Below are 18915 nucleotides of genomic sequence, written 5' to 3'. Positions count from 1 at the left end.
GTATGTCTTTTACCCAATCAACTTGTAGATTTTTCGTAACAATGGAATTTGCACATACGTTTATCGTGCGAATAAATTCAAGAATCGGGCCCCTCATCATGAAAATAAAATTGTCGAGGAAATGAAAAATTAGATCTGTTTAGCTGAATTTCTTGCACAGTTCATCTTTTCTCTTTTTCTCTCTAACGTAAAAGGAAATAGGAAAGGTGAACCGTGCAACAATAAGTTCAGTTAAAAAGGACAGGCCTATTATATAAATTAGAAAAGAAATTACTTTTTATTCTCAATATTTCTTGACTTTATTTCTATAACGTAATACAGTTTATTTTCAAAATTTAGATTTTTTAAATGTTAAATAAAGTGTTATTTCTGATTGCCGCGTGCCAGTTACTGTCGCCAAAAAAGTTAAAAGGTCGCCAACTCTCTTTTGACAACCGTACGTGACAAGCGCAACGTGAAAATAACACTTTTCAACTAGTTTGCGACGTATTGTAGAACCGGCTTAAAGAGACTGATATTCGCGCGTAGCGCGATGGACCAAATATGGCGGACCGTCTCGCTCTCTCCTCTCTCGCGACCCTATCGCGTTGTGCGTGACGTGCACACCAGCGCATACGCCGCATACTTGGATGTGGCCAGTGGCGGGCTGCGCCATAACGATATGTTTTGTTTACATCGGGTGCGCGACGAAGACAGCGATTACGACAACGGCGATTAGGATGATCGACGAAAATGCGAATGAAGGATCGGCGACCCGCGACCGTGGCCGATACAAAGGTAGAATCTTCTTGGTTTCCGTCCATTAAGGCTGTCAGATCGAGCCGCGTCACGCTCGTTGAGCATCCCTCCATCATAGACGTTTCCCGCGAAATACCGGTCGACGACAAACCGGACCGGACCGGCTCGCGACGTCGCGCGGAATCACAACGCATTTGCGTCCCGACGACCGTGAGAACCGTATCCTATTGAGGAGAAGATCGGCCGAATCGACGTCCCGCGGGAAACGTGATTGACGCCGATTGACGGCGACCGTCGCCGTTTCGCGCCCCCGGGAACATTCGAGAAGGAGCAGCGGAGCAGCTGTCACGCACGTGCGTCCTCCGCGCCGGAGCCTCGCCCCGCCTCCGAATTAACAGTCTCGAAGTGGCGCCAGCGATCGAGGAAGCGACCTTGATTGTCGTTCTCGATCGGATGTCGACGAATTCGCCGAGTATGGCTTTTCTTGCAAATAATTTCTCACGGCTCGGTGAGTATCGAAGCATTATCGAAGGACGTGAGCCTCCGGAGCCTTTTGAGATTTTACAGTGAACATATGACCATTGGCGTTCGGGGGGTCGATTATGTATCCTGAAACGAGGTGAAAATTACCGCAGTGAGGAAATTTACTGCAGTATCTATGACATTTGTCGAAATCTAATAAATCCTGTTCACTCGCGTGTCATTTTTACCTCGTTTCAAGTTACACCCTCGACCCCTCTAATTTAAGAGAAGGATGAAGAAGTTTTACGAACGAAAAAGCGAGTCGCAAGACTATTATGATTAAAATAAAGAAGAAAAAGGCAGAGATAGAATCTAATTGTAAGTGCCGATGCTGTAAAAGTGTATTTCAAATCGATTGTCGCGAAACATCAATTATCTTCGTAGAGAGACGAACCATGCTGTAGTGCTGTTGTGATATTCGTCTTGAATATATCAAATTATCGAAAAAAAAAAAATAGATTTTGCATTTCGGGTAATCAGTAGGTACAACTTCAGATCGAATCTATATGTTTGAACGATCGAATGCGTCGCGATGCGGAACATTTCCGCTAAAGTTCCTTTTGAAATGCAGTTCCAGTTAGAAGAATAACATCGTTATTTTTCTTCCCACGAATTAATCTTACAATAAACATATCTTCCCCGCAAAAAACGCGGGAAAACGAGATACGATCGTCGAAGAGCGATCGCGCTCGGCCGCTCCCGTCGCGTCTTCATCGCGTGAATCGCGTCTCGTCGCGTCAAATCGCGTCTCGCGTCGCGTCGCGTCGGCTCGCCCGAGAAACGGAAACGTGGGTCGCGCCGCCACCGCTAGGTGTCGGGCCGGGCGCACGACGGTCTGGCTCGCTGTGTGGACGGCCACCATTGTTGAAACACTGCTTTGGTTGATGCCCCGACGATTTTTGGGCCGAAAATCGTAAATTCGCCCGTGCCCGCGGCGGTAGGGCCTCGTTGCGGTAGGTGCGCGGTAAACTCCGCTCTCGCGATCGCGCCCGCGTACGTGTCTCGCCCGTCGAATCGTGCCGAGCGAACGGGGGGCCGACGATATCGCGGGTACGCACGTCTCGGGGGGGCCGACCGTCGTGCTCCGTCTCGTCGACGTCGTCGTCATCGTCGTCGGTGTCGTCGTCGTCGTCGTCGAAGGCACGGTGGCGAGCTCCACCGTCGGTCAGGGAAAAAAACGCAAGTGAAATCGCGATCATTGTGCGCGAGGGTGAGGAAGGGGGTCCGCGGCGCGTTCCGGCGCGCTCTCTCGCCGTCGGCGCGGATCGTTTCTGTTCCGTCGGTGCGTCGTTGTGCGGATTGTGTCGCTGGCGCGATCGGCGCGGCGCGCACACCGGATCGCGCCCACGATCATCACGACCACGACGTGTCGGCGCGACATCGGAGTGTGCGGCCGCGGCCGCCTCCGTTCTCCCTGCCTCCCTGCCGCCGTCGTTCGTGCCTTCTTTCCTCCCGTCGCGCCGCTCCGGCGCTCCCGTGATCGTCGTCGTCGCGCTGTGCCGCCCGGCGGCAACGCGACGCCGTGCGTGCGTACGTGCGTGCGTACATTCATCCTTCGCGCATTGTATGCGTTGCGTGCGTGCACGCTCATGCGCTCATGTGTATGTGTGTGTATGTATATGTGTATACGTGATACGTGGATTCGCTGTGCTGCTGGCGCGCGGCGTGAAAAGCGCGAGGCACGCCGGCCGTCTCGTCTCGTCGCCGCGGTATACCCGGTGAGATTACTCGCGCGGTGAATTCGCGAGCGGCACCCGCTCGCGCGATGACACGACCGACGTCGTGCCGACGGTGACACGCGGCGGGTGCTCCTTCGGGAACATCCGTCGGCGCGGATCGCGGATCCCGCTGGCACGGGTGCTGCCTCCTCCCTGCATCTCCCTCTCCCTCCCTCTCCTTTGTCCGTCCCTATCACTCTTTTTCTCGCTCGCGCGGTGTGCATAGGTGTCCGCGCGACGACGCTATATCGATGTGTACGGCCGCGCAAGTGTACAATACGTTTACGACGTGTACAATACGTGCGGGATAAACGTGTTTGCCGTCGCTTGCTTTCGTGTATGTACATTACATCCGTGTGTGTATGCGCCGTACTCGCTCTCTCTTTCTCTCTCTCGCTCGCTGTCTCGATATCTCAGTTTCTCTCTCTTCCACCCTCCGAACGGCGTGTACGCGCGGTGCGTGCCGCCGGAATCCGCGAGATGCACGCGGCCGATTCGCGGAGGCAGCGATCGCGAGCGAACATATGATACACCGGGCTGAATGTCACCAGGAGCAACGTTGACATCCGCGGAAAACGGCGACGAGCCGATTCCGCAACCTCGCGGTGCGGGCGGACCGTTAGGCACGTTCCCTCCGGGAACGATCGCCGTCGCGACGTTTCTGCTCCGACTTTTACGGATCTTCTCTATCGTTCTCACTCTCTCGCCTTTCCGACATTGATGCCTCGATTGCCACGTTACTTTCCAACAAGTGTCGTTGAATCGGCGATAGGTAGCTCGACGCACCTCTGCGATGCCTTGAGAAAAGAAATCCGCGCGATGTTGGTGCTCGTCGCGAGGTGGAAAATCGCGGGGTACGTCGATCACTGACGAGTCGCCGATACGCGCGGCGGATACTTTAATAGCTGTTTTGATGGTCCACGTCAATGGATCGTGTGAATGAAATCGAGTACTCTTGACGGAAGAGGACGGAAGCGTGAATCGTGTGCCTGTGTGTGCGTTTCAGAATAGAAAGACACAAAAACATATCCCGTGTTTCTTACCTGTGACTCCGTCCTTTCCCTCGAAGTACTCGCCTGTACGCCTAAATGTTTTTTACGTTTTATTCGTTCGTACGAGTGTATGTAATATTACATTCCCAGACTGCAAGCTGCTAAGTTCCGATCTGTTTCGCCTGTTCTGTCCGCAAGGGATATTGATACGAAGGCAGACTTTTGTTTTCTTATCGATAAAAATCAGAAATCAGATTTCACAGCCCAATGATATTTAATTTGTTGCTTAAATTCCTGGAATCTCGTGTCGTGTATTAGCAGCTTGCTCGAGTCGGAGTTTGTAATATCGCGTGAAAATTGTGAGAATTGTAGTAGAAAGTTTCCTGCGATATGTCTAGATCGGTAAGAGAAATGTTTCTGTTATGATTACAGAATCTCTGCGAACGTCTAAGCATATATCGCCGGAAGGGAGGTTCGATAGGTTTCCGGATATAGAGCGATATTACCACTATTGTCAAGATACAAATGAGAGAGATAAACGTAGTCCAGACCTACAGTATGGTGTGAGTTGTCACGACTCTTCTATTGTTTCCAGCAATGGTAAAATACAATTATTGTGCTATTATTTTTCTGTATGTGTTCTTTATTTAGGACCAAAGCGATCCGCAGAATTAAACGTTTCTATGTTACAATGTAAATTGCAGCGTCATTTGTTTCCAATTGTAAAATAAATCTTCATGCGAATATCGTCGTCTATCGATCTGTTGCTTCCTGACATTTTAAATTATAGCAGCTTGTGTTATTTTGCCTTGTAATATGATGGGACCTGTGGTGGATGGTGAATCACGATTAATTTTTGTTTCCAGGACTACATGTATTTGACGTTGCGCCACAATGGGCGCTACCGAACAATTTTATGCAGTGGATCGACCTGCAAGCATTGGTAGCACATAATACTGTGGAGGACATTGTTGATTTATATCACAAAACGAAAGATACCACGGAATCTATTAATCTAAACTCGATATATTCTTCAAACTTATCACCAACAACACCATACGATGATAGGATAGTGAATTCTAACGTACTGGCTGGTACAGTTAATGAATCACTGTCCAAAATAACGGGAAACCTGCAGAAGGAACAAAAGAATAGGCTGAGCAACTGCCAGAAGGATTTCGGTGAAGGGACAGACTCGCTAACCATCAGTAAAACGACGGAACCCACGTATACGTTCGTGAAAGATAAAATCAAAATTTTGTCCGAATCGCAGAAAGAAATTTGTTATGACGCAAATATTAGCCTGTTCAGTTGTGCGTCGAAGCGTTCAATCGATACGCAAGGTATTGGATTGAAAGTCACGTCGGACAATATTGAGCACGGTAAAGAACCTTGTGACCCCAATTGCATCACTTCTGTAGATAACGAGCCACTTGATTTAGTAGTAAATTCGAAAGGAAGTACACAACGCAGCCATACTTACAGTGAGACGAAAGATCGACCTTGCGATTATCCGCATTCGTCAGGTGTCGATAAGAAGATCCTTCCAGCAGATGGTGCCATTTCAAGACAATTAGACCATTCCCCTAATGTACAGAGTTTTTATAACGCAAAGTACAAGACAGTAGATTACGGTTTATTGAAGCTTTCCGATTTAAATGAGTTGTCATGTAATTCGGACAAAGGTAAAGAATTATTCAAGACCATCGGTAAATTGCATGCCAGTAGTGGTGAGGTAAATGGGAAGGTTATATCAAACGGCGATTTGAAGCAAGAGAGTGTGCATGTTCTGGACAAGTACGTCACGCATGTATTGCCATCACGCTTAAGTGGCAGTAAATCGACAGCATCGTCCTGGAAATATTTACAGTCGAATGTCAAATGTAACAATATCAAGAAAGAATGCTGCAGTGAGGAAGAGGTACACAAGTCAGAAAATACCGATCTAGTGGCCGCCTGCTACCCGAGATTAAGCAATTGGGCGTGTTTCGAAATGTCAGGACAGTATCCAGGTCATAGCCGACCACCGGTTGGCACACCTCCACCGCAAACTGTCTGGAACCATCTCACTATGACGCCGGGTCAAGGTAATTTTAATTTCAGGATATTTTTAATGCGACAAATTAATTAATGCAACAAATTAATCATGATGCGTTTTCAGCTATCAATATGCACCCGACAGCGTTGTCCGGTGCTACGTTGAGTCCAGCCGGGTTCTACACACATCCATCCATGGCACGAGCGTCCCATCTATCGTCTCAACTCACTCCGCAACTTGCTCATACGCAAGCACCACCGACATGGCATACACCCACGGTTCCCTCGAAGAGCATCACGCCGGCGAACACGCCGGGCAATCCCCTGTTCAATTTACAAATGTTGGTGGACAATCGGCAAAATCAAAATCAATATAGAAATTCGCCTGGTTCTCAGAGCACCTTAGATCTCTCGTCTACATCGGAGATCACTTCGGAGAATTATTCTCGGATAACTCAAGATATTCCCATCAGCTTGACTGCGAGAAATGTGGATAAAGGTAGTCGAAACGGAAATATAATCTCACCACCGATACCGCTTAACGGGGAGACTTCGTCGGACAGCGGAATCAGTTCGTCCGTACCGACGCCAAACTCCGTCAGTGAACCAGTCTCGCTGTCGACGAAGGAGGTCACCACTCCTAAGATAACGGTGAAAAACTTCGAGAGCAATCTAAAGGGAGTCGCGAATCTTCATGATAAGATTAAGGAAATGAATGTAGATAATTTTACGCAGAAAGTGATAAATTTGCCGCCTAGTGTAACGATAGAGAGGGTGGTCGCGGACAAAAAGGAATCCGAAGCTTCTACAAAAGCTAAGGATACGTTGAGTGTTATCGCGCAAGTGCCAAGGAACGTCTTACCTGTTATAGTCAATCTCACGTCCAAGATGGAGAAAGATGTCACGGACAGTCCTAAGCGAGAATCGTCTTCTGAGAGGGACAGAAAGCACGAGGAAACGAGCGTGAGGTCACCTAAGAACTTGCCGAAGAGAGGCAAAAAGGGCGTAGATTCTCTGTTGGAGAAATTAGAAGGGGGGAATAAGAAGCTCGGGAGTACCGAGAATATCGGTTCGGTGATCGTGATGCCGGTAGAGGAAAAGGACACGTCCAGCGTTAAAAGTATGTCGCCGGAGAGGCAGAAGTCTAAATCACCGACACGGGAGGATGAGGTCGTATCGCCGGCTTTCAGTAATGACGACTCGAACGACAACACCAAGCAACGTAGGAAACGAAAACTGGAGAAACCTGTGAGGCTGAGCAAGGACTCGAAAACAGAGGTCGAGGATATGGAACTTGAACCCACGGAACCGACGGAACCGAGGATTATCGACCCGTTATTGGAAGAGACAACCAGTTCCACAGTGGCGGCCGACGTTAAAACGTCGGAGGAGCAGATCGCCAGAGAAGTGGACGAGAGAATATCGGACAAGACAACAATGGACGAGATCACGGAGGAAATATCAGAAGAAAGTCGACCGATTCGAAGGCGGAGTAGTAGCGAGGAAACCACGGCTAGTAACTCGACACTGACAAATCAGAGAACGCGAAGAAAATCCAGCGAGGATGTATTGTCCGAATTCCCGAAAGTAATAAGTCCAAAGGATACAACGGCGACAGCGACGACAAATCCTTTTGTCGAGGTCGAGTCGGAACTGGCGAAGATGTTCGCCGGAATCGTGGAAGCGGATCCGGAGGTCAAAAATGAAGAATCAAAAGCGGAACTCGTGAGCGCGCAGATCCAAGGCGATAGCACCGCTGTGAAATTCGAAGGTCTTGAAAATAGTATTCTACCGATGACAGATTCTCAGAACGTTCAGAGCAATCCCATCGATGTTTCCTCCACAGTGGACACGAAACTATCGGGGAAAAGGGGTAAGAAAGGGAAGATGCAGGGTGGTAAGAGAAAGATCTCTAGGTCGACAGAGAACATTTTTGGCACGACGGACGATTCTCCGCCGAAAGAGGTGAAGAAGAGACGGACATCCAAAGGTTCGAAGAAACAAGACCAAGCTTCGAAGAAAGCGAAGAAAAACACCAAGATTGACGGCCTGAGGGAGATGGCGTATGATTCTGGTTCGAACGCGAGTTCGATCAGGTCGCGAGGGCCAGTGGTTCACGTGGAGGGGCCAAGGGACAGTCCGTTGAGTATCCAAGTGGTTAATGCACCACGGGAAGAGGAGGAGGAGAAGAGCAAAGAGAAGCGGAAAAGCGTCGGCAACGGAAACGGAGGCCGAAGCAAGAGGCTCAGTCATCAAAACGATTTAGATTACAGGGGTACGTACATCTACGAGATAAACAATTATTTCTATAATTTATTACTGTTCATTTTTAGAAGATTTACTTTATCGCTCATTTTTGTTATCCGCAGGTAAAGTCAGTAGAGCAGGTCTCTTCAGTTCAACGTTGTCTTCGCGATACGACGCGCATACTACGGACTCGACCTGGGTCTGCGTATTTTGCAAGCAAGGTCCACATTCTGTTATACCTGGAGATCCGTCCAGACCACATCCGAATTTGGCCGGACCGCATATCGCAACTGGAACGTACACGGTACATGTACATTCTCTTTGAATGACTTAATGCTTCGGTACGATAGCAACTCGATACGTCTAATTTGTGACAAGTAAACGTTATTCCTGTATCTGATATAAATCCTATTTTTATAAACTTTATCCGTATTGTATATTGTATTTTTAATTCTATGTTTATGCTTATCTGATTCTCTCATATCATATCGAACATGATCACGATTTTTATGATATTCAAACGATAAAAAAACTAAGTTTTTAAAAATGACATTTGACACTAAATGCAACGTCCCATTAGAAGCGAGAAGTCACGCACTAACAGTGCGAATAATACGGTAAATGCCTGTGACAGGTTCCAGCCGGCGTGTTAAGCGATTTATTTGGACCATATTTGATCGGCAAAGAGCGGTTGGAGGATGGCATTTTATCGGCCGACGAACAAGAAATTACAACGGAACAAAAGAAAGGCGGCAAGAACAAGAGGAGCTTGAGGTACGCGGGTCTGGCTGACCAGTTTTCCGCGAAGATGGGCAAGAAGAAGCGGAATTCCGTTGAAAGTAACACAAACACCATTTTTACGGGTATGACTCTCCATCCCGGCGGAGAGGAACAACGTTGGGAGGTGTGGCTTCACGAGCAGTGTGCGGTATGGGCGGCCGGGGTGTACATGGCGGGTAAGTCAACATCAGAATGACGGAGGTGCACGTAGAACGGCAAGACAACGGCAGCGAATATAATTATACTTACGTACAGCTCATAAGTAATGTGTAACGAAAATTGGAATTGTGTTTGGCAGGCGGCAGAGTGACAGGATTGCAAGAAGCTGTGTGGGACGCCGCTAAATCAGTATGCGACGCTTGCGGCTTGACAGGCGCAAATATTGGTTGCGTGAAACGTGGCTGTAAAGCTGTCTCGCATTATCCGTGCGCGCTGACGAAAGGCTGGCACCTCGACACAAATCAGTACATACCTAAGTGTAATCTTCATCGAGTTACGTGAAACTGCGGTGAGTCTATGAGCATAGGCTAATATGGAAGTAGGTCGTATTCACATTATATCACACTGAGATCCGGCTTTAATTAGATGCACCGAATAATGGGCAATAATGTAAGAGACTAGGTATATAAATCCGTTTATGACTGAAGATAGCCTTACTAGTTAGTAAGGTATGTTCTAGTTAATAAAGGAGCAAAATATCCTCATGCGAGAAAATCAGTTTGTGTGTAACGTAACCAAGTTACGTCGCGATCGAAACGTACATAACGGATGCGAAAGAGTAATCAGCGTATTTATAAATAGATACAATTTAAATTAAAATACTAAAATATATGACATTATTGTTGATTTGATATTCTATTTTTTTCTGTTCTAATAGATAAATCCATTTTTAAATCGATTTTTTTTTTTGACGATGAATTGGAATTGTTCGACTATAAGGTGCTTTGAGATTGCTCCTTGCATTATATTATTTGACGCGTAAATGTATCATGAAAGCATAAATGCAATTATACTAATTTCCAGACATCAAGTTTAGAATCAATATGCTCGAGAAAAATATCTTCCGATGTACAAGATGTTTAAACGGAAACTCTGTCAACTGTTTCTGAGAATTATAGAAAGGAAAAAAAGAGGAATGAAGAAATAGGTATTTTTCTTCGTGATTGAATTGAATTTAATTTTCTTGGCCTATGTGGCCTTGAACAGTGGCCTTTTCGACTTTAATATAAAAACCAGAGATAAAGAGCAAGATTTTTTTTTAATTTCGAATTTGTAGAATAAACGGTTCGCTATATCGAGGAACAATGATAATCAAAAATAAAGACGTTTGCTTTTTTTATTCATGTTTATGAAGATCTAAAAGTATTGCCGATTTTCTTAATAACATCATGTACGCAGGAATACACAAATAGGGCATATTGTATTTAATAATATCGACATCTGTAAAATTGTGGCAGCAAAAATCGAATGCATTATAAATATAGTAAGACGGAATAAGTCAGTAATGTAAGCGAAAATGGAATATTTTCTTTTCTTTTTCGCGAAAATTCAGCATGTAAGGCAAGTGTTCTCTGATGAATATAAAAAAAAAGAACTGTTTGTATATATAGCAAGAATAAAGGGACTATTGTATTATTAAAGCATCATGATTATACTTGGAAGTTTTAGAAAACTTTGTATGTATTGTTTTTGGAAAAAAATATAATACATACATATGTTTCACGACAAGTAGCAAAGTAGTTTGATATATTGAAGAATTTGATTTTCTTTTTGTTTATGTCGCTCCATGAGTCATTAGCTCATATATATATATATATAGCTTAGCACACACGATCGTTCATATAAAGTCTATTTTTCGTTACATTTTGATATTGATATTTCTTTTGCAGCTACTTTATCCTGTCAAATTTTTATTTAATTTTGCATGTTATAACAAGTTGACAATTTCTTATAGAGAAATATTTTTGTACTCGCATCAAGCGAGATGATTAAAATGAGAACACTTGTAAGACTTTAGTGCCGCTGTATATAATATAATATAATATAACAAAGAACACATCTCGTTGCATTCAGTGATGCGTTTTGTATCGCGTCACATTCACTGTCATTTTATCATCGGTCGTGAAACCAGTGATTCAGATCCAATGTCTCACATATGATTCATTGTTAGTGATTAAATTAATAGTTTGCACATTATTGTGGAATTGTAATAATTATATTGCTGATTTATATACATGTATATTTTATATTAATTTTCTTTTCATATTAATATGAAAATTTATTGTCGTCATCTTTGCTGTCATCATTGTTGTCGTCATCATCGTTCTCATTGTATTTTATAAGTGTAAGAGAGGCAGGTTTTCGCTACGACAAATGTAAGAATATAACAAGCGATTCTCTTACTACATCAGGGAGAACTAGCAAAGATCAAGAAAATTGTATAAAAATAATATTATATAGAAAGATACAATGTGTGTGTGTGTGTGTGTGTGTGTGTGTGTGTGTGTGTGTGTGTGTGTGTGTGTATGTATGTATATATATATATATATATATATATATATATATATATATATATATATATAATATTAATTTGCATAGAAAAAAGTATATATACATGTATAACATGATATAATATACATATATATATACATATGCATCTATGTATGATTATATACATATGTATGTATGTATACATGTATAAATATACACCACACAAATTAAGTACATATTGAAAATAGCCGTCACGTCTCCCACACAGCACAGAGTACGATAAATTAGGTATAATCATTTTTAAATAGTAACTATATATTCAGAGATGAAGATAAAATTATTGAGCGTAAAAAAGATTCTTTGTACATATATAGTGCGTAGCAACAAATGTAAAAAAGAAAGACTATCTCTGAGAGAACCTTTTATTTAGAAGCTTAAATCATATTTTAAAGAAATAGTAATAAAAGGAATGACACGTTCACACTTCAGTAGAAAAAATGCATAAAGCCTAATTTTCTTTTTGTGAGACTTTTTCGAGACGGTTTCTGACACTCCTCGGCATTAAGGGTGGTCTTTGTATAAAACGGACGGATGCAGCCAAAAAATACCGCTTAGATGTAATAAGAGAGATATGGAAATGTAAACGAAACGCTTATAATCTACAATTGTGTATGAAAGGGAAACAAAATTTTATCTTAGACAGAGTAACTGTAATATTAATCATTACTTGTGATACAAAGAGAGGAAGGAAGAAAGGAAGGAGACAAATTCTGGAGTGAAAACGATGAGCGAGATATATATTTCAGCTCGTTTTTTTTTTGTCGTCGAGCGCACATGGCTTTGCGTATACACGAAGGGGGTTCGCGGCGTGCGTCCCCGTGTACAGTAGAACTTTTGTAGCATGTCAGTAATATAGCGCTGTGTACATTGTCACTTAGGCATGTCTTGCGGATAGGTAAGGTCTAAGGGCAGTTAATGCATCACCGAGATTGTAGAGAAAGAAAAGAAAATCCCTTAGGAAACCTCTCCGTCCGGTCCCTCGTTCCGTACGCAGAGCCGTGCGCGCCGAGACGCGCGCTGCGCGACAACAGGCGTCTTTGTCGCGTTTATTATTATTATCTTGACGATTTGTATAAATGGGACATACTTGCGGCTTGTAAATTGCACGTTAACGAGTGAGAGGCGTAGGCGTTGAGGCGTCAAAACGAGATAAGTAGTCGAGCGCAGGGAGAAACCTGAGAATATCACGATGCCTAAGTAATTTGTATAAAAAAAAGAAAAAAAAGGACGAATCTGTATAGTAAGAGACGAGAACGTGTGTTGCGTCATATGTGGACGAAAAGGGAAAATAATCGCGGCAGCGACAGGGTCGCTATGGTGAAAATTGGCAGCAGGTAAACGGAAGCATCATCGTTAGGGGCGAGAACGAGAGGATTAGGTATATCTCTTTATTCCTGATCTTCGCGCGTATACTTTAAGTCTAATTCGTTTTTCTTTTGTTAGAGTTTACTTTTTCCTTCCCCCCCCCCCGGCTCTCACCGCTCTATCTGTCTCTCTTTCTCCGTTCTTCTTTTCGTCTGTCCTGTCGTATTCCTCTTCTTTCGCGAGTCGGATAGATGTACCCAATCTTTCTTTTTTGTGACCTGGTTTAATGTAATAATTATTAAGAGAGATATTGGTTAAACGCTATTTAATAATACGGAATGGTAGAGAAATCGGCGAATTGTATTTGAAGATCAATACAATAATACGATTAAGAGAGAAAAAAATATACATCTTTGTGTAATATAAATATAATAAATAATAAAACACGATATGTGCGCCTGCTGTGTGTATTATGTGTATGCGTGCGCGCGCGTGTGCTGTAAGCTGTCTAAGCGAAGTTCTCCTAATTCTAAATCCCGACTGCTCCTGTTGTAATAACGAGAATTTTTCACGGTCGTAACGATGATTCGCGCGTTGTTCATTAGTGCAAAATCTTTTGTTATAAATCAACGGGCTTCGCGCGTGGTTAGCGCGAATTCAAAAAAAGTTCGCCGTGCACCTAACGCCCTCTCGTTAATTGCCTTCCGGTTCTGGTTCAGAGGTATTTCCTGATCGAACGAGGCTCAATTTCAATAGCGTCGCTCGAGAGAATCGCTACGTCGCGTTTTGATACAGATTTCGAATCGCAGTTGCGGAACGCGTCAGCAATCATTTATCGTTCAAAAGGGAACTTCGCACGGGTCTTAACATTAAAGTACGTAAGTGCGTCCGCTTTTATTTCGAGATCATTTTCATGTATGCTGATTGCGATGCGCCTCGTCTGACTCGTCTCTTCTACGTTACTTCCTCAGAAATGGACGCTATTGGTTAGCCTCATGGGACTAACCAATCAGAATGATTCCGTTTTCCGAGATTTCCGTCTTGCATGGGGAGGCACCCTAAGTAGGTGAAGTAGGTAGGTTGGCCAGCCTGACATTTTTCGCGGCAAGCATCGCGTGCGGTTGTGGCGTGCGGCCGGTGCGGCGGCGGCTCGCATCGCAGATCGCAGTTCGCAGTTCGCACTTCGCACTTCGCAGTCATTCGAAGAACTTCACACAGCAAGAGAGAGAGAGAGAAGCGTGGCGTACAGGCGAAGGTGGTCGCTGTGCTCTTGGACGTTGAAACGACTGGTGAGTACTCGCACTCCAGAACCTGCTCTCGAGTTTGCGAACGTCGGCGTCGTCGGCTCGCGAGTCCCGGGCAACATCGCGACGCCTAAAAAAGAGAGGAAGCGGAGGTGGAGGAACACCGGCGATCGCGTCGTCGCCGACGCCGTCATCTTAGACCGAACCGCCGAGTTGCGACCGATTTCGCGAAAATTTTCACGCGATCACAACGAATATGCAGCGAGTGGAAACAATCAAGACAAGGACACGCGCGCAAGTTATGTCGCGCGGATGTCTTCGCCGCGACGTGCGAGCGAGAGAGTGATCACGTGGTACACGCGTGCACGCGCCGATTATTCAATTCTACTAACGACTGCAACCAGTATGCAGCGACCGAGATTGATCGAAATAATGATACACGCAACGCTGATCACGCGGATGTTTTCGCCGCGACGTGCGAACGAGAGAGCGATCACGCGGTGCGGGTAGTTGCATGCGATCGCTTCGAGGTTGACGCGATCGCGCAACGTGGCGGTCGTTGAGGACGAGTCGCGGCGTCAAGACAAGGGCACGCGCGCAAGTTATGTCGCGCGGATGTCTTCGCCGCGACGTGCCGATGCGACGTGCGAGCGAGAGAGCGATCACGTGGTACACGCGTGCACGCGTAATGCGACGTGCGAGCGAAAGAGCGATCACGCGTGTGGTCGAGCGAAGGGCGCGTGCGCGAGGGACGGGATCACGCAGGGCGCGAGTACCCGCGCCGATCCGTCGACGTGTAAATGAGAGCTGATTGTTTCCGCTCGCTGCATATTCGTTGCAGCTCTCATTTACACGTCGACGGATCGGCGCGGGTACTCGCGCCCTGCGTGATCTCGTCCCTCGCGCGCGTGCCCTTCGCTCGACCACACGCGTGATCGCTCTTTCGCTCGCACGTCGCATTACGCGTGCACGCGTGTACCACGTGATCGCTCTCTCGCTCGCACGTCGTCGCGGCGAAGACATCCGCGCGACATAACTTGCGCGCGTGCCCTTGTCTTGATTGTTTCCGCTCGCTGCATATTCGTTGCAGCTCTCATTTACACGTCGACGGATCGGCGCGGGTACTCGCGCCCTGCGTGATCTCGTCCCTCGCGCGCGCGCGCCCTTCGCTCGACCACACTAGAGTTTATTAGGAACTCTAGACCACACGCGTGATCGCTCATTCGCTCGCACGTCGCATTAGAGTTCCTATAATATAATAAGAGTTAGGACAAACCTGATATATTTATTTTTTTCTTTTTTCAGGAATCAGAGGAAGAAGCAGAAGAACTTGAAATTTTAAATACCACTTCGACTAACGAGCTTCAGACCCTAAAGGTGGAAATGGATGCTATTCGAAAAAAATGAGAAAGATTTAGCGAAACGTTTGCAGGAGTCAGAAGAATCACGTAGTGTGTGTAAAAAGAAACCTTTTTACACGCACTACGCGATTCCTCTGATTGCTACAAACGTTTCGCTAAATCTTTATTTATTCGAATGGCATCCATTTCCAGAAGAACTTATCAGAGGAATCGCGTAGTGCATGTGAAAATGAAGCAGAAGAACTGCAGGTTTTCCGTATTCAATAATTCGTTAGCCGAATTCAATAATTCCAAATACCATTGAGCCTCAAAACACTTCTATAGGTATTGTATTAACTATTAAATATTTCTTATTACATACTAATTCACACAGCTTTTTCAATATCATTAAAATTGTTATTAAATTATATTCTATAAAATAGAAGTTATGAATCTCTCATTTATTCTTATTAGTCATTACATTTCCTTTTTAATTTTCAGATGAATCCTATGAAAAACAGATACTGGGGACACTGTCGAGTATCAATTGGAAAATGGACCAAATATTGAAATATTTAAATGATCGTAAGATGAATAATGTAATGGAAGAAGAATCTTTATTTGAAAAATTTAAATTTCCCATACGTTCAATGGAAGAACTTCACAATGTGGAAGATTATTTAAAAAATGAAAAAAGCAAGAAAGAAGTTGGAAGTTATTGGGATAAATTTTAATAATATAATAATATAAGTACTAAGTAGTAGTTGAGTTGTAGTTTAATGTAACAGAAGTCTTATCACTCTTTATTTTAAACTTTTAAGGTGATGGAACTTTCAAGATTTGGAGGAATGAATGTTAAAATTATGGTTAAAAGAATAATGGAGAAAATTTTCGCTGATATCTTGGCTGCAGAATTCTCTTGGCTAGGATTCAAAAGGAAACAAAATTTGATTTGATTATTTCTCAAATAATAATAAGTAAGAATTCTACAATTTATATATATAATATAAATATATTATAAAACTATATTTATAACAAGAATTTTGATAAAATAATGTCATTTTGTTTTTTATTTTAAACAAATTTTTTCTAATTTTTTTTTTCAGAATCTGTAATGAAAGTCCATATAAACACTACAGCATTTGAAGTTGAAAGTGCCATAAAATTGTGATTGGTCAAATCTAAAGGAAGAATGCAAAAAACACAGAAAATGCTCGATTACTATCTGTCTAAGTACATATACATGTGTGTTAAAAATATATAATTGTAAAGTGTAAAATGTATTAAGTTTTTATGCATTTACTCTGTACAATTCTCTTGTCACTCTCTTTCTCTCTCTCTCTCCTTGAGTTACAATATCTAAATTGTATAAATAAAGCACAAATTGTACGAATACATATACGTATTATTTATTTCGTACAAAACAAATAATTTACACAAGTTTTATTCCTTTAAATATATATTTTTATAGCTTCTGATTATATTATATAAAATATATAAGACTATATATTTGTGACCTGACTTATATTGCACTGTTTGTCTTACTTATTTACTAATGTTAATCTCACTAATATTGCTCGGCATGGTGTGTACAATTTGTGCAACTTACGCAAGCGATTCTCAAAAAGAAATCTCGTTCAGTTTGGAAAAAATATCAAGATGCGCATGAGATTTAATTTTAGAATTGCAATTAACATATGTTAGAGCAAAGTTAAGTTACATTCGAACAAAGTTAGAATTATGCTAGAAGATACAGCTAATCACACATTTATAAGATACGTATAATAAAGAAATACAAACAAAATCACTCATAGAATAAAAATTAATCATCGTCTTTCTGTGCGGAGATTTCTCTTGGTATAATTTACAATATATTGGAGCAAGCCTGAATGGACAATTTTTTTGTTCAACCGCTGCAACGAAATATCAGATGAAGAAATTATGTGAGTATTACGTTAAAGCTACTTCTAGCAAAACTGTTCTGACTAATTTATGAGGTAAGTAGAAAAGACACAGAAAAGGCAAAGCAGCTTAAGACACAAGAAAGCGGAATGGCTGGTGCCGGTCAGTCGCTGACTGGCTGTGCCGAGTTTTGTTTTAGAATCTTCAGTATACCGGTGCGATTCGCGGAGAAGACGAGGGACAGCCTCTCCTCCACCTGGCGCAGCGGTGTCCTGTTCTGCAAATTGCGCACGTTGGTGCACGCACCGTGTCTGATGAGCAGGCCGACGGACTTGACGTTGCCAGCCACGGTCGCCAGATGCAACGGCGTGTCGCCGTTGTGATCCTTGGCGTCCACGTCGCAGGTCGCGCAGTTCAGCAGCAGCTTCGCCGCGTCGACGCGGTCGTTGAGGCACGCCAGGTGCAACGGGGTACAACCCTCCGGCCTCGTCGTCACGTTCACGTTCGCGCCGGCGTCCAGCAGCAGCTGGACCATCCTGGTGCGACCGGTCGCGCTCGCCACGTGTAACGCTGTCTCGCCTAGGCCATTGCAGGCGTTGATCGTAAGCGCTCGTTGCCGCTGCCGTTGCTCCAGCTTACCTTCGCCGATCGCCGAGCACCGTTCGCAGTCGCAGAGTGGGTGATGGCACAGACACAGATTCGCACGGGCGCCTGGCGCCCGCTCGCGATAAACTTCCAGTCCTAGGTAGTAACACGCCAGGCATACGTCGCCGTCAGTTATCGCGGCGAATAGCTTATCCATCATACGATGTTGCATCGCGTTGGCGTAGCTCTTAGGATGCGACGGGCTCTTATTCTCCAACGTGGCCCAGCGACGTTGCTGAAAGGGCACCGATTGACGAGGCTGTGCGAGGATACGCCGCTGAGACAGGGCAACGTCGTCGCAGATGTTGCTCGACGTCGCGTTACATCTGAGCGATTCGGCGATGGTCTCGCTGTACGTCACCATCGACGGGCTCTGACCCTTCTTGTTGGTAATCTTGCAGCTCGCGCCGTACTCCAGGAGGATGTCGACGATCGCGCAATATCCCCATCTGGCCGCGAGATGCAGCGGCGTGTCGCCGTTGTCATTCGCGACGCTCACGTTGACCGGCATCCTCATGTGTTCCGACAGGTACAATAACGCCTTCACGCAGCTCTAGTTTTCTAATTTTTCTTCGCATATATTAAGTAACAAAAGATCGATAATTTTACCCACGTTAACAAAACGATGCAGGTATATTATTTATTAATTTAATCGTCAATTAATCGCCCTAACATCCATTTCAACCGATCTAGATTAATCTTAATCTCGGATCTAACTTACTTTTCATCTTTTTCTAGTTCTAAGAATTAGAAAAGAATAAAAAGTAAGTTAAATCGAGATTAAAGTCAATCAATTCTGCACTGCTAAAAAGAGTGGACATAAGACATTCAAAATGGCGACGAAAAACTTTTCACGCTCGCGCGCGCTCGATCATTTCGCCCGGATGTCGGGCCG

General features: G+C 44.3%; 1 protein-coding gene across 9 annotated transcripts; it reads left to right on the top strand.

Moving 5' to 3' along the window:
- The first annotated feature begins 622 nt into the window (after positions 1-622).
- Positions 623-16868, top strand: LOC139823362 (uncharacterized). Of its 9 annotated transcripts, XR_011734755.1 has the most exons (12): positions 623-777; positions 4403-4570; positions 4837-6057; positions 6132-8282; positions 8377-8558; positions 8889-9210; positions 9333-14178; positions 15439-15510; positions 15687-15818; positions 15975-16058; positions 16295-16450; positions 16580-16868. XR_011734755.1 is itself a non-coding variant. In XM_071795823.1 (7 exons), exons 1-7 carry the CDS (start codon positions 630-632, stop codon positions 9533-9535), a joined length of 4356 nt encoding a protein of 1451 aa, XP_071651924.1. In that variant the 5' UTR covers positions 623-629; the 3' UTR covers positions 9536-13338. The 9 variants fall into 9 exon arrangements, 6 of the variants coding, with proteins under 6 accessions (XP_071651924.1, XP_071651925.1, XP_071651927.1 ...); XM_071795823.1 differs by lacking the exons at positions 15439-15510; positions 15687-15818; positions 15975-16058; positions 16295-16450; positions 16580-16868 and having other exon boundaries at positions 4403-4531; positions 9333-13338; XM_071795824.1 differs by lacking the exons at positions 623-777; positions 15439-15510; positions 15687-15818; ... (1 more) ...; positions 16295-16450; positions 16580-16868 and adding an exon at positions 1198-1246 and having other exon boundaries at positions 9333-13338.
- The last annotated feature ends 2047 nt before the right edge of the window (positions 16869-18915 follow it).

The sequence above is a fragment of the Temnothorax longispinosus genome, chromosome 12 (genome assembly GCF_030848805.1).
Source record: "Temnothorax longispinosus isolate EJ_2023e chromosome 12, Tlon_JGU_v1, whole genome shotgun sequence".
In the NCBI taxonomy this organism is placed as follows: Eukaryota; Metazoa; Arthropoda; class Insecta; order Hymenoptera; family Formicidae; genus Temnothorax; species Temnothorax longispinosus.
Note: the sequence above shows the minus strand (reverse complement) of the source record. Positions and strands in the feature narration are given on the sequence as shown.

Coding starts and splice junctions, on each gene's coding strand:
- LOC139823362 (XM_071795823.1), top strand. CDS start 630: ATGTGGCCAGTGGCGGGCTGCGCCATAACGATATGTTTTGTTTACATC. Junction 4,532..4,836: donor TAGTCCAGACCTACAGTATG/GTGTGAGTTGTC, acceptor TTTTGTTTCCAG/GACTACATGTATTTGACGTT. Junction 9,211..9,332: donor GGCCGGGGTGTACATGGCGG/GTAAGTCAACAT, acceptor TGTGTTTGGCAG/GCGGCAGAGTGACAGGATTG.